This window comes from Python bivittatus, unplaced genomic scaffold (assembly GCF_059951505.1).
Source record: "Python bivittatus isolate LINGU-HERP-01145 unplaced genomic scaffold, Pbiv_v1 ctg000610_np1212, whole genome shotgun sequence".
Classification (NCBI taxonomy): Eukaryota; Metazoa; Chordata; class Lepidosauria; order Squamata; family Pythonidae; genus Python; species Python bivittatus.
In genome coordinates, this window is record NW_028277088.1 from 30,594,788 (window position 1) to 30,611,397 (window position 16,610).

Here is a 16,610-nt window from a genome sequence, read left to right on the forward strand (position 1 = left end):
TTCACACTGATTTAATGGCACATAATCAATCAAATCTTATGACAACTATTTTATCATGTGTACTTTCCAGAACAGGTCAAGATTTATTGTTCCATTTTAATCATGTTTCTTTGTATGTAAGGTTATAATCTCATTTTCTACCCTTCACACCATCATGAAAAATTAAGAAAGGGCAAAGGATTTCATGCCCACTCCATGGACATTAGATAGTGAGATGTACCCATCATTAGAACACTAAATCCTCTGAATTCTGGAATCTCAGTTGCACATTTAGGTTGCTTAAAAGAGCAATTATTTGCAGGCTAGGTATTTTTCATCTGGAAGCACCCAGTAGAACTTTAGGAGATACTACATTATAAATGCTGATCTTATATCCCGTAAGTGGGCTTGCCTCAAATTTACTATTAAAGGGAACAGATTGCATAGACTAATGTAGAGTTTTGAAGTTTTTTATTTTATAATTGCCATACTGTACTGGAAAGTATTTAAGTAAACATACCTTAAGGAACTGCTTCAAATGCTCATCTTCATGCAACCAATCTTTGTAGAGTGAAGTCCATTGTGACACCAAATGCAAGACTTTTCGCTTTCTGCAGAGAACATCAAGAATTTCATCCTTGTCTTGATGGTTCTTAGCACAATAAGTATATATAAGTTAAGGTGAAATCTCAAAAATTTACAAAATTTTACCTATAATATTTATGTCCTGTTTTACTGCTTTTCACCCTGTTTCCTGAATATATTTTGCAATTTATGTAAGCAGTACTTTACTTTATTACAGTCAAAGACCAGTACAACTGAAAATGCAACAAAATATATCTAATTAAAAAATTCTTAGATATAATAATAGCAAATAAAATCCATATCATAATTATAATTTGGCAGCCTGGCTATCATTTATACGTGAAGTCAAGCAGCCTATACTGTAGTATATTATTACTCCTAAAATTATGACATCCTAAAGTTATTGTTAACTACTAAAATTACAACAGAATTATAGTATCTAAAATTGAAATGTGTTGCTTATGTAAAAATGTTTACAATAAGTTATTCATCAGATTCCAGTGGACCTTTAGTGCTGCTGCAGAGAATCTAGCTACCTGCGCCGTGACTATAATCTGTTCGTCTTTAAGCAGAAACTGTAGATAGTTGGTGCCAGAGCAGCCTGGATACCTATTAATCATCAGATAAATAAATTTTGTTCGAATGTCTCTATAGAATGAGCATCAAAGAAGAACGTGTCTGGTGGTTTCTACCTCTCCAGAATCACATTTCTGCCAATGGTATCTTTTTATATTTGCCATCCAAAACAGCTGAGAGGAGCGCATGGCATCCTGCAAGTGAGAAAGCTTTCCGATGATTTGCTGACTGATGACTTATTTGATAAATAAGTGACTGATAAATAAACTGGCTAAGATATCTGGCAGGATTAACAGTGTATCTGGTATAGTCTGGAGACAAGAACAATGGGACTTTCTCTAAGTCCACTTGCCTCTCTATGTCCTCTGTCCTTTGTCTCTGATTTTGTTTTGCCTGGTCATAGTCCAATTCAAGTACTGAGGAGGGAGAAAAGACTAGTTTTGCAAGGTGGGACTCAACAGCTTTAATCCATGAAGAGGAAAAAGGCCTTGAGGAAAAAAATTTAGCTTTAGCCAGAGGTTTAAGGAAGCTATACAGATTCTTGATTCAACTTTTGTCAACCCAGTCTCCAGACGTAGGTGTGCATTTGAAACACAGCAAAGCATTTGGAGAATTGCTCTAATAAATTTTGATTGCACTTTATGTAAGCAGCTTTGAGTAAATATTTATTTAGATAAAGCTTTAAAATATTATAATGAAAAAATCAAATATTCATTTGTTCCTCAATGATTCATATGTAATGTTTATTCAGTAATAATGAAAACTGTTTGCTATACACTGTGAAATATATGAAAGCAACTCCTCTTGCCAGATCTTAAAGCTTAAAATACAAAAGATAGCAGTTTCTTTCATACATATTTTTAAAAAAAAACTCTAAAAAGTTTTTTTCTATTTTCCCTATTTATATTCACTGCATTTATTAATACATTGTTGTATGTTTTAAATTTTCATTCCATCTTCTCTCCAAGGTAATTACTAGACCAAAACTGTGCTTCATATAGCACTGTCAGTGCAATTCTCAAATGATATTAAGCTGTTTATACCTGCTGAAAATAAAACTAATGGCTATATTATACTCCTGTACACTAAATAAAGAAGGTGGTGTCATTGATAAAAGGACCTATTGCTACCATTTTTTTATTCAGGAGCACGGAAGTAATTATTTTGTACTCCTAAATCTGTTCTCTATAATCACGTCCACTGGGATGTCTGACACTAATACAGAACATTATTCAAGAATAATTTAATGGCAACACTAACCCCAACACATTCACCTCTGTGTGTGAATAAGATCTGAAAAACCTAGCTTCAAATCTCAAATCAGTCATGAAACGGGCAAGCCCACCTCACAGAGTAGATGCGTGCACAGATTAGGGTAGGAAGGATCATGTATCCCACCTTGAATTTCTTGAAAGAAAAGGATTGTTGTTGTTGTTGTTAAAATTTATTGGCCGCTCATCTCCAGTGAACTCTGGATATATATTTCCCTAGTGCTGTGGAAAGAAGTGCTGAAATTCCGGCCACACTCAACATCTTGTGGAAAGCTTCTTCTAAATTGGCATGTACAATTTCCTGGTTACTGCATGCGTCTGGCTGGCTGTCTTCCTTCCTTCCTGTCATAGACCACCATATGCATTGCATTTTTTTCTTTTTTATCTTCCTTCGTACAGTTGATTTAACTTTTTTTTCTCCTTGAAACTATGGCTCAACTGTCATCTGTCGGACCTGTCAACCACTAGACAGTGACAGAAAAAGTTACAAGTTTAATTAATCTTTTTGCTGCCATGTGGTGGTCATCCAGTTTATGCAGGCACAGGACTATGCTGTTGAAAAGCTGGGATTTGAAACAGGGTTGTAGGTCTGAGAGCTATAAACCAGCCTAAGAACATGACATGAGAAGAACTGGAGAGTCAGGGCTCCTGGAAACAGGGGCCACCAGGAAGGGAATTCCCTACCAGGAAGACTACAGATGCACAAGATTCAAATCCTTTATTTACACTTCTAATTACATACAAATTTGTGGAATAAGAGGGAAACCATCACTTCTAGCATCTAAAACCATCCTCAAACTGCCTCAGCTTTGGATGGAAGTTGGGATATAAGCAGTGGTATATGGACATGTCTACTGGAACGATTAGTAAGTTCTCCTCAACAGGGGCAAAGAGGCTGTGTAGATATTTGCCTTATATCTAACCTATAAAGATCACTAGATACAATGAAGCCTAAATGGAATGATTCCATCTTCTTCCACTAGCGAAGGATATTGTCTCAGCAAAGCTTGACACAAGTCATCTGTTGTCATGAAGACTGTGTACGTAAGGAGGAAGTCATCCAGAAGAGTTTCTGCCAACAAAGCATAACAAAAATAAAAACCATTTTAAAAATGCACAAGATAACTAAAGTGTTATGTAGGCATAGTATTAATGAAGCTCAAACCATGACAGTAAAGAAGTCACAATAAAGTAACAGCAGAATTTCAGATAAATATATACATCTGAAAATGAAAACATTTCCAATTTTTGTTTTTAGCTTTCACTTTCTTCTTTCTTTATGGCACCATGTCTCTCTGAGTTGATAAGATCCAGGGAACAATATGTTGTCTTGATAATCTCTAGATTAGAGAGCCTAATTTGTATAGGATCTCATAAAAATGTTCAGGTTTGCACATGTGGCATAGTAACCAAAATGGGATCCAAATGTTTGGTATAGTCCTTGGCAAGGAATGCTGTATGTGGCAAGGATATGCCTCAGGCTGATAACCTAGCCTACATCTTCTGTATATTACTAAACACTTTATGTGAAAGCATTATGTGACTCAATCCTACCCCTACCATTATGGCCCCAACTTCCTCAAAAATAGTTAAGTGCATCTCCAGCCTACCAAATGATTGTCCACCCTTTTCCCTTTTGGCTTACATCTAAACCCAGCAAAAAATTGTCTTTCAAGATGAAGTCGTTATTGCTATCCTTCTTAAAGAAGAGTTACTGACACTTAAACACTTTGGATTTAATGTCATACGCCTTAACCTTCCACAATATTTTTATTTTTTAAGTTGTTGACTGTAAACCGAATTTTTTCTTAATTAAATTTATATCCTGCATTTTTACTTTGTTGTGACCAAAAAGGAAAATACAGCTAGAACAGTCAGTAAATATAAAACACTATGTGCATACAAGCGGTGCTCTTTAAAAAAAATAATAATAAAACAACCATTAAAAGCAGATCAAATGGATCATCAGACGAAAGACCTTCAGAGGCTATAATAAACAGTACCAAGAAGGTAAAGGATCTGATTTGGAGTGGGATCTCAGCATTGGAAATTAGCATAATTAATTAGAGTTAAGTCCTATACCATGTTTAAAAAAATACACCTAGATGGATCAATTTTTGGCTATATAAACTGCAAGAATGAGAGCCATTTTTCAACTGAATGTTTGTTATTCCTAAAGTAAAGAAATTAGTATTTTTCCTAATAATTTTAGATTGGCTGCTGTCTGGTCAACATACAGGATGTCATTTATCTACCTAATAAAAATGAAACCAACTACTTTTCAAATGTTGATGGTTGTGACATTATCTATATATCCCATCAAACTCTTTTTATCAACAAAATTTAAAATGTGATAATAGGTAAGCATAAAAAATATATTAAGCCTGTGCTATTTTGGCAGCCTCAACAATCCTACTGATTTCAAAGTAGAGCTTTCTAGTTTAAAGAATCAAAAGGCAATCACTCTTCAGGTGGAAAGTGGCCCACATTGGAGCCATGAAACTCCATGGTTCCAATTTCCGCATCATTTTGCACATTCCTGTTTTCACTGAACTCAACATGCATGCGTGAAATTGGCTGGATAATAAGACCTCAGGAGGTTTAACTTTCAGGATTTCCTAATCACCATTTTGAAAGAGAAAGTCATGTTCTCTTCTAATAAGTGGGAGTGTCTCTTGGAGTGTAACAAGAACACTGATTATGAAAAGAAAGAAAGAAAGAAAGAAAGAAAGAAAGAAAGAAAGAAAGAAAGAAAGAAAGAAAGAAAGAAAGAAAGAAAGAACAGACAATTCCAGCTATTCTATTTGTAAAGAAGGCATGCTCTTATATACATTTCAACTTATACTCTCATCACTTGCACATAATACTGAAACAAGAATCCTATTTTAATAGACAAAAATATGCAAAAGCATCACATATTCAAGCTTTGTCCCTACTTGGTGTGAGTTATATCAGCACATTTAAAAAAAAAAAAACAGTTCCCAAGAGATGCAAATCAAGCACAACTTTTAAGTGACTGTAAACAAGCCTGAATTCATAAAATAACTTGAAATCTTATATTATTTCTGCATTCATACTACATAGTTTGCAATTAATTTATAAGCTTTTTTGTTTGCCCTAGTAAAGGTGCTTTACATCTATGCTCTAAAGAACCTTTTACCCAAAACAATAGAAAATCTGGTGAATGGGCATTCTCTTCATTTTTAGAACGAAGAGGATCACCCACTGCTTTAAATCTCATATTCCTGTATGTAACATGGTATCCAATCACTAATTCATTCAGTCTGCAATTTTCATTTAGAATCTGAATTTAAAGTACAGTTGTATTAGTTATTATATTTAGTATATCTTTTATCATTTGTTTCACATCTTGTTTTTATACCACTGTGCCCAATAAGAGTTCTGGAGAATTCAAGACATTGCACTCTGTGTTATCTTTGACCACTGTCCAACTGTACAAAATGCAGACTGCAGAAAAGTTACAGCATGAAAGCAATATCTTTTGCCATGGATGGGGGCTGGGATCAGATCTGGTTCTTAAGGAATCCACAGGGAGTCACAATTAAAACAGAAGTTGGCATGTTCAGATTAAAACCATCATTTTTCTTAAAGCCTACATGCTTTACTTTAATAAACTGATTCTACCCCTCCTCCTCCTCCAAACTTAATCAATCTTAAAATAATTAAGCTTATATTTTAACTTAATTACCAAAAACCTGCAGCAACTGACTGGACTATGAGAACTTAATCGTTTCAGGGATCACATACTGTGTACATTTGGCTTACAGAAGCAGCATCAGAAACCTATGTCTGCCTCTAAACTCTGAAATAAAAATCAGCTCTTGATTTTTGGATCAGGGACAAGCAATTTGTAAACCATGGGCTGCTTACTATATCCCCAGGCTCATTCTGATGAACCCTGGAGCCAATTCAAATTATGTTCCTGAAATTGGTGGGAAAATATTAGGTTCAGTGGCAGCCAAGGAAACAGGTATGTTTAATTCCCCTAAAAGGGCAGGGAGAGAAAAAGGTGAACATTTAGCTCATCCTGTCTAGTGATGACATTTTATTTCCACCTTGTTCTCTGAGATTCTCAGAAACCAAAAATAATGCTATTCTGGTGCTACAGTCAGTAATAAGTAAACAAAATAGAATTCTCAGTGCACCATGCACATAACAAAGATTACATAGAAATAAGGAAAACTGAGAAGGAAAAAAGCCCACCAAATTGATATGACCAACCATATATAATTAAATATATCCTGAGGCATCCATGAACAACTTCTCATATTGGTAGGAACTAATACATGCCACTGACTACTACTAAAAGCTTGTGACAGGCAAGGCATAAGATGTTTCTCTTTAAGATAAATGCCTTTAGGTACTTCTTAGCAGAAATGCCCTATGATCAAAACATTAACTGATACTGATATAGGATTTATAACCAAGGAAAAAGAAGACCATTCTAAGATACACTTTATATACTATTAATGACATTATGTTTAGCCTAGATTTGACTCTGCATTGTGTTTACTGTTTAAAGGTATCCATAACCCAGTTTAAAAGCTGTATTCAATGGACATCTGCAAGCATGTTCATCATAGTCATCTGTTTTCATTTAAAGTACTTAAAGATGGGATTAATAAATTAGATTGCAACTAAATATGGAGATTGGATTTGGAAGGACAGGATTAGCAAGGTAACAGTGTGGGGGAAAAAAGAATATGAGCTGAAATTAGACTGTTTTGAGTAGACAAGAAAAAAAAAGGAAAGTCAGCAAAGATGGCTTCAAAGTTAGGTAAGAACATGAGTTTTATAAATAATAAGTTATTTACTGATATCTTATATTTTCTTTTACATCAATTCAAATTGCTCACTTTTTAAAAAAATACAGGAAATATTATTATTAAAACTCAGATTGGAAAATAAACTTCAATAAGGATGAACTGAAAGCAACAAGCTCAAAGCAGCACCACTAGAAAGAGCACAAATGAAAAATCAGGAAAAGATATTGGAAGAATTTGACATGGAGGTAAGAGATTCTATCATTAAACTTTACAAATATGTCAGGGGAAAGAAGAAAGTTTCATGGATTAGCAAGAACTAAAAAAATTATAAACTGCCTAATAACAAAGTCAGTCTAAAAATGAGTAGCAGTAGTAGTATACTTTATTGATTAGTCATATGACCATAAAAATGAGGATGACTGCACCAAAGACCTTGAGATATGCCACTTTCTCTGGAATAACAGTATAAACAAAATTATAGACAAGATATTAACCACATTTAATAAGCTATTTTCTAGAAAAATATCCCTCAATTTCAACTTGTTTCATAAAGAGAGCTGATTTCCATAACTTAGAGTTATCTTAACAAAAATTTCATCACATATTTGTAGTTTGTCTAGATTGCTTGAGTCATTTGGCATTTGCATACAGCATTCTTTCATTTCTTCTTTTAAAAGTTTCTTGTTTTACTGGGCTTATAGGCTGCTCCAATTGCAAAACAATTCTGTGACATGCATCCCAGTCTCCCTAAATCACAGTAAAAACAATACAATAAAAAATGCATATCAATGATATCAAATAAACACACATTACCGAAAACATCAATAAAATTAATCGGTTCAGTCTAGCGCCCCCCCCCCAAATCTCCTAGGCTTTGTTTTCTGTGTTTTTTCTCAGAAGTGGAGTCGTCTTGGCTTTGCTGCCCTCTCTTCTATAGTTCTTTCTGAAAAAATATAGTCAAATAAAAGAGAACATTCCTACTATAGAATGTTTTGCACAAATATGGAGTGGAAGGTTGATTAATCTGATTAAGAGCAGTATATGATGGAAGTAAAGCATGTATAAGAATAAATGGAACCCTTAACAAATAGTTTAGTAAGTTTACGTGATGTTCCACTGGTTGTTTATTTACAGGTAAATGTGTAAGAAATGCTCGTGGGAACATTAAAATGTACTGCGTGTGAATGTGAATATATGTATACTTTTGTATGAAGATGACTGTGGAGAACCCGAATGATACAGGGTGACTATCAAATTGTATGATGAAACAAGGAGTAAAACCAAAAAATAATATTATTAAAGACCATGACAGTCATTTGATAGAGAAAACAAAGTGAACAATACTATGTTATTCAGAAATGTAACTATAACAAGCCAATTAATTTGTCTATCTCAGTGCTAAAGATGAGAAAATGAATGAAGAAATGTTAACATAAGCAAATGGTGCAGAAAGGTAGTGGGCAGTATGTCTCCTGTTGCAAAGATTCAGTGTTTGTTCAAATAAGCTAAAATAGCATTGTACAGGAAAATGCTTCTGTCTACTTTTAATTTCCTTAAGATGTTTTGGAAGAATTTTGTTGGTTTGTGTGCTACAGTAATGCGAAGTGGTTGTAGTAGTGTGTGGGTTGTCTCAGAGATGTTTTTGATGTATAAGAGTGTTACCCTTTTTGTAGGTTGTGATGTTTGTCTTATAGTAGGTTGTGTATTTAATGCCTTAAGCAAACACAAAAACCCAATACTCAATGAAGAAAAAACAGGAGTCATCTACAACATACAATGTAAGGACTGTAACAGCCACTACATAGACAGAAGGGTAGAAGACTGCCAGACTGCATCCATGAATACCAGCTGGCAACAGAAAAACATGACGAAAACTCCATTCCTGCAACATGTGCACAGGCTCAACCACAGTTTCAACCAGAAATTTAAAAATTTAGATCAAGCCAAATCCAAAACTGCTAGGGAATTCGTGGATGCTTGGCATTCAGACAAATCAGCCAACAACTGTCACGCAGAAATTAACCCCTTTACATACAGTACCGTTTAAAAGACACAACCAAAAGCCTAGGAAGGGAACAAACAGCCTAGAATACATGCCGTCCAGCAGCCAACACCCAAAGAAGCAAGAAACAGCACCAAATAAACAATCAGGGAGAAAATAATACCCTAATCACGGAAACATCCAGGAGGAAACCACACCCCTACCAAGACTGGCCAGGCAAGCTACTATATGTAAACAGCCAGCAAACCCTACTCTCCCTCGCACTGATTAAGTTATTTAGCCTGATAATTAAATGTCTGCAAGTAAGCAATCAAGCTCAGAGAGCACCAAGAATAAAACCAAAGGCAACCATTGCCAATCCACCCTTAGGTTGACAAGAAAGTGCATAGCTTAGTGGGTTGCAACTTTGGGTGGGGCAGGCTGAGCGGCTGTATCTCCCACTGCACTGCCGCAGCTCTTCTCTGCTTTAGATTCAGATTGTGCAGCTTCACAATCAGATGGGGAAAGCTAAAGGACAGTTACACTCCTGGCCACATATCAAAGCGCTGCCACAAACAGGTCTTGGAGACTGTAAGTTTCCTCCTCAGAGGCAGAGCCACGCTTCTCATCTTAAAGCCACAATAAGAAGTGTAGTAGCAGCAGTCAGAGAGCCACTGTAACAGCCTTGCCCCTCACCCCCAGGGTCTCTCAAGTGGAAGGAAAGCCCTACATATGGGAACTGTGGCAGGATGCATGGGCCCAATTCAGGATGCTGGTGTGGACCTGGATGTGGTAGGAGAAAGTGGGGAGGCCCTTTGTTACTCCTAGTCACCCTACATGCAAGCTCCAATGTCCAATACAAACCTCATCACTGAGCAGCTGTTACCACAACTGCTTGGGTTCAGAACCATTCTATCACACGCACACATCCTTTGTGGAGACAGCGAGCAGTCTCTGCTGGCATTGTGCCCTCTGCAGGCCTCAGTTAACATCAGCACCACTATTTGGGAAGATAGGTCACTTTGCTGCATAGAGTAATTTCCTATTAATTAGCAATATCACTGAGAAACTTCAGAAATAGTTATAATTGTATGGTTCTATTTGGCATTCTTTTTTATGCACATCACTAGAGTTTAGAGACTTCTGTATCAACGTATGAAAAAGCTTTAGTGTTGCAGCCCTTAGGCTAATGAACAAGTCTCATGAAGCATTTGTGCTGACTGAATCTGAAACCCTGATTTATACTCAGGGTTTCACATAACTCAGAAATGGAAAGAATACTAATCTGTAACATTAAATGTAACATTAAATCACACGTATTCAAATTTCATAAGTGAGATTTGAGAACCCAATGAGAATCTCAAATTACAAATCTGTCTGACACCACAATGTTTGAAGAAACTAGACACATTTAGCATCTATTTTGAGGCACAAAGACCAAATATTCCATATCTTTTTGCAAACTATGCTTACATGAGGTCATCAGGGATTACAAATGACATTGTTCAGGCACCCTCTTTTAAGACATCAAAAAGGAAAGCATAAATGTCAGCAGGAATGCCAGAACAGCCATTTTACCTTGATAGGCAATGGAAAAATCCACTCCCAAAGAAGATTAGATGGAGAAAAAAGACAACGTGAGTAGTCCCGTCACAGAGATATTTAACCCTTCTGATTGTATTCGAATCCTTGGCCCCTGATTCTCTCTCCTTGCTTCCCTGGGGAGAACTCCAGAGTTACCACAGGAATGCTAAACTGGATTGCAGGAAGTCACAATTATCTAAACAGGTCTCGAGAGCCCATGAGGTATATGACAAGATGACATGAAGAAATAGCTTCAGCAACAAGATTTCAAAACTATAATGTAGGAGGCTGATATGGAAATCTACTCATATTATGAAACCTCTCTTTCAAGTCCATTTTGGAACTATTTTAACATATGAGCATGTAGAATAAAAATTTTAAATTATATGCACACATATTTTTTAAGTTGATATCATTAGAGAAGATCCAAATTTCCTTTGGCCTAGGCCATAACCATAGGAAATCAGCTTACCAAGTGTTTAGGTTTCTATATTCATCTGATATTCCAGAAATCATGAATATCCTCAAGCTATACAATCTCTTGTCAATGTCTCAGTAGTGAAAAAAAACTTAGAACATTTTACATACTGCATCAATGCCAGTATCCTTGTGAAGCATTCTCATTCATTAAAAAAAATGTAAATCCAACAAATCATTTTATTTAATTTGGAAGCCATTTTTAGACTATAATTTAATATATGGATTTCTACCACATCCACCATTTGGGTTTCTCTCAATATAAAGTTTTAATATATCAGTTTTATAGGACTTCTTAAATTAGAACAGATATCTAACAGTATGAACAGAATTTAATGTAGTTTATAGTTTCATTTTATGATTCATACTATGCTATGTACTGTTCTTGATATTTGCATTCAACTCAGACTTTAATAACAGGTTTTAAAATGATATAATATAAGCACTTAATGAAATCCTGAAAAAATGTAACTTTTATTAAACTTCTAAATCCATTTTTATTCACATAATTCTACTCTTTTATTCTTTTTGTTCTCTTATTTTCTGTTTATATATTTTTTCTTAAAGTGTTCAATAAGAATATATTAAAACAAAACAATACTCTTCAAAACTAAATTTTCCTAGACCACTAGCAGGTCAAACCAGTCAATCTTAAAGGAAATCAACCCTGATTGCTCATTGGAAGGATTGATACTGAAGCTCAAGCTCAGATACTTTGGTCACCCAATGCAAAGAGAGGGCTCTTTGGAAAAGACCCTGATGCTGGGAAAGATTGAAGGGAAAAGGAGAAGAGGACAGCAGAGGATGAGATGGTTAGATAGCATCACTGAAGCAATGAGCATGAAAATGAGCAAACTCAGGGAGGCAGTGAAGGACAGGAAGGCCTGGCGCAATATGGTTCATGGGGTCACGAAGAGTCGGACATGACTTAACGACTGAACAATAACAAAATAAAAACAGCAGTCAGAATAGTTAAAATGCTTGTATGCAGCATATAAATATAAAATTAACATATCAAAAGAACTGAGAGAATAAAATTGTCTTTGGTGCCAAAAGTATAAAGTTAGCATCAGATACACTTCACGGGAAACAGCTTTCTAGAATTAAGGGGCTACTACTCCTTGGATAGCCATGTGCCACACTTCATTATGGGAAGGCATCCACAGCAGAAGCTCCAAAGATCATCTTAGGGCAGGGGAATTCTGGGAATTGAAGTCCACCCATCTTAAAGTTGCTGAGGTTGAGGAACCCTGTCTTAGGGTACAAGTAGGAACATAAGGTAAGAGGTGTTCTTCAGATACTGTGACTTCAAGCAAAGCTTTGTAAGCTGATGTCAGCATCTTGAATTGAGACTAGAAATGAAGTAGAAAGCAATGAAAATCATATAAAGCTGATTCATATTCCAATGAGTATTCTCGCTGTTGTGTTTTTACTAGCTGCTAATTTGTGTGCTTTAAAAATTAAAATACTAAAAGATAACTATCCCAGTCTTTTACCATTCAAACAATACTTCCTTTTCCATCCTACAGTCCTTGTTGCTTGCACACTGCATTCAAAATGAATGAGAGGAAAATACTGGTAAATTATTTTTCCCCCTCCAGCTATTACAGAACCTTTTCTCCAATCCACATTTATTTATTTATCAAATTTATATAGCCGCCCATCTCACGAATATGACTCTTGGATGAATCTTCGGGCAGCTTTATAGTCTAAGCTTCAATATTTATTTTAGCTAGTAGCTGGCATCTATGCCCTTTTTTAAAGTACATTTTTAAAGAAAAACAGGGGTATTAGCAATGTTCTAGAAATAACTCTAGTAAAAAAAAAAAAAAAGTAAAAAAAATCCAGCTGGCAATAACAAACCTCTTCTATATCGTTGCTAAGAAAACATCAATATATAGTCACCAAGAGTGGAGTTAAATTGAGGGACAGTTCCCAAGAATTGTTTGTAAAAGACTGGCTTTATTTAGAGATATATGATATGGAAATAAGGATAAAGAAAGGTACAGTGGCATATACTACTTATCAGTCATTACTGTTAACAACTACATGACCAAAATTGAAAAGATAATGTGGTAGGTTATTATATTCTGTTTTCTTCTCATCCTATCCCACTTCCTGAAATAAATAGTAATATATATATGAATATATTCCTAGATATCATATATCTATGAATTTTGTTCAAGCAGAACTACTGTATGTCCTTACCTGAAAATGTATATAGATACTTCTGTACATACATCTACACTCAAATTCAAAATATATATGTAAAATAAGGCAATCTGCCTTGCTTCCTTTCTAGGAAGGGTGGCTCTTTTAAAAACAAAAACAAAAAACTCTTAGCTAAATGTCCTCTGAAGTTGCCTTTTTTTCTTTGTGCTTTCATGGTCTTTCATTCACTACTTTGTCTACATAGCTATTTTCCAATATAATGATTTCTCATCCTATCTAAGCAAACATCAGAAAAGAGAATAACTCATTTTTTTCTGTTCTATAGTGTCCTGGTTCCATTTTAGTTTTATTTTGTGCATTAAATGAAAGTATCATTTATATAATCAATGATATGGTATTTATGATAATCAATGATATGATAATTTGATATATCAAATATATCATAATGGTGCATACGAATACATAATTGTCAGAGACATGGTTTACAAATATGGAAATACAATAAAATACTTATTTGTAGATAAGAAAAGTGACAACTTAAAATTGTAGGCTGATGTAAAAGCCTTACGGTGATACTTCACTAAAGGGAATAATGAAATAAATGTATTTGCTTACTGTATAATGATAATACACATAGACGTAAGCAAGATAAATTTTAGTGTCCAGAGACAATTCACAACAAATGCTAGAGCTACAATTTCAGAAAGAAAAAGCACAGTATTATTGTGGAAAAACCCACTGTGCACCCTTCATTGTTCCATTCAGCCATCTGCTCTATGCAATTGATCAATGTTACACCTTCATGAAAGAGCTCTTTTATTCTTATGCCGGTCAAATTACATTTCTATCTTTAAAGAGGTAGGTCCTCAGATATGTGCTAAACTGTGTGATGTAGAATTACTGCTTATACAATTGGTAAAGATTATTTAATGCATAAATACTTTATATGATTTCACTTTACCAACACCTTAAAATTGATGTTTTGCAGTTTGTCATTTATGGAAAAGACATGTGTTTATTTCATAGCCTTTGGAGTACAAGCATAAATAATACCATACAACCTCTTCTGTCTATAGTTTTTCTGTATAAAATAGTAAGTGAAGTCTTGTCTGAAATTTTGATTGCAACTAATTAAACTGGGACTGTCTTTGAAGACTTACATATAAACTTAGTTCAGAATACTATTTCTAGACTTTTGACTATAATTAGTCAATTAGATAACATCTGCAAGTGTATGCCCTGCTTCCAGTTAGTCTCCAAGGAAAATTCAAAGTGCTGATTTTAATTTATGAAAGACTAACTTCTTGGAGCTTAGATATCTAGTTCCCAAAGAATCTGTTTGTACTTTGAGATCTCATGAGAAGCCCTGCACAGGATGGTACTGTATTCAGAAGGCAGGAAATCACTAGACAGGATTTGCTTGGCAACACACTAATTGAAGATCCTAATGCTGAAGGATAGTGCTTGGAATTAAGGATATAGGCTCATTATTTTAATGTTATGCCCTGTTGTAAAATTATTTTTGTAACCAGTTACTATGTTTTGTTTCCTCGTTAACCACTTTTAAAATCTGATTCTTCAGGTCTTATTGCAGCACATTTAGATATATTCTGACTAAGCCATCTCTTAGCTTGCACTTTCCCAAATATATTACAGGATTTCCCCTTCACAAGAGTGTGTCTATAACTGGATTAACTATAATTCAGAAAATTAATATGTACTTCTTTCTCTAATGCATATTCCTCAATAATCTCATGCAGTTAAAAGTACAAAATATTCAATCCAATGATTAGTTTGGTCTCCCCATCCAGATAAACAGATTTCAAATCCCATTATTCTCAGCAATTACAAGGGAGCTGAATAGTTTATGTGGAAACGCCAACCTAGCTTGGGTTTAAAATTGGTCCATATGAAAGGCCACATAGATCAGAGACAGCTGAAATAGGATTTTGAATGTTTTGAATGTATTTTTAACCAGGGTTGGTAACAGTCTGATATAATGGTAATTGGAAGAAAAAAAGGAATTCAAGGAATCCACACAAGAAAACGGAACTTATTAAACCAGAAAGAGCAAACTGCAATATGCCTGCACTTTCCTGCCCTATTTCTGAAGTCCTGGAATCCCCAAAACTCATGCCAACAGAGCTTAGGAGCAAACTTCCAAAATACAACAGAGCAATTTGATGCCTTTTTAAAAAAGCACAAAGTAAAATAAGCTTAATGCATCTATTTTACTTACCACCTCAACTCTAAAAGATTAAAGAGAGAAAAATTCCACCTCTGCCCTCTATAGTAACATCACACAGCCAATATATCAATCTAACTCCTGATGACAATAAGGCCACACAAACAGAAAGAAATCATGGTATGCTGTATTGGATTACTAAACCTTTGACCAATCTGAGGAAAATTTTCCATTAATGATTATTCACTTTGAACAATATAAGACAGGTATGAAAAGCAAGCCATTATACCTACTTATGTTAACTCAAAAAAAAAAAAAATCCAAAATCTCTGTAGACCTCTTGTTGATATATACATTACAAAACAATGATTTATCTCCAACTGAATGACAAACTGAGATAATGATCTGCAAAAAGGTGATTAAATTTGAGACCTATGTATAGACATTTTCAGATGGAAAAATGGTTGGAAACATTGCAAAGGAGTGCTTTTTTAACTTTGCCATCCTTCACATGCTTTGGGAGGGGAATGAATATAGTCTTTTATTTTTCACAGAAAACATCAGAAACAAGAAAATCTTTGTACTAAAAACCTTTGAATACAGAAAACACTGGAAACACTGAAATGAATGTGCACAATGAACACAGTAACTGAGTTGTGTTCTCTGCTTAAAAGTAAGGTTTTGTTCTGTTATTTAGTGTATTCATTATTCTTATATCCTGTAGTATTCTTATATATGATGAGTCAAGTAAGCTGACATTCTCAAAGCACAAAAATATTCCTTACAGCTCTTGGAAATTGTAAATAGTTAAAAGATTAAAAGGGGCATATTCTACAATTTATTGTATATATACACAGCTTGCTCCTACTTGGAATGCTGGCTAATATTATAAAGACAGATACGTATGTTGAATTTCAAATAAAACATATCTCTTTTCCAGTGATGTTTCTCTTAAAACAATTCATACAGTATCTTAAGCATAGGAATGTAAAAATATATAAATGAAGGTCACA

The 16,610-nt window shown here is 34.7% G+C and overlaps 1 protein-coding gene across 4 annotated transcripts in view; it reads right to left on the minus strand.

Annotated features, from left to right (window-relative positions):
• The window catches only part of RAPGEF5 (Rap guanine nucleotide exchange factor 5), a 115,401-nt gene that overhangs the window by 23,162 nt on the left and 75,629 nt on the right, over positions 1–16,610 (minus strand). For all 4 annotated transcript variants that reach the window (XR_015797859.1, XR_015797858.1, XM_025171762.2 and 1 more), the window contains exons 12-13: positions 3,405–3,483; positions 500–644 (exon numbers count right to left, since the gene is read on the minus strand). Coding sequence is in view for 2 of the 4 variants with exons in the window: in XM_025171762.2 (XP_025027530.1) it covers positions 500–644; positions 3,405–3,483 (224 nt within the window). In the remaining 2 variants the exon portion in view is untranslated. The remainder of the gene's footprint in view (positions 1–499; positions 645–3,404; positions 3,484–16,610) is intronic.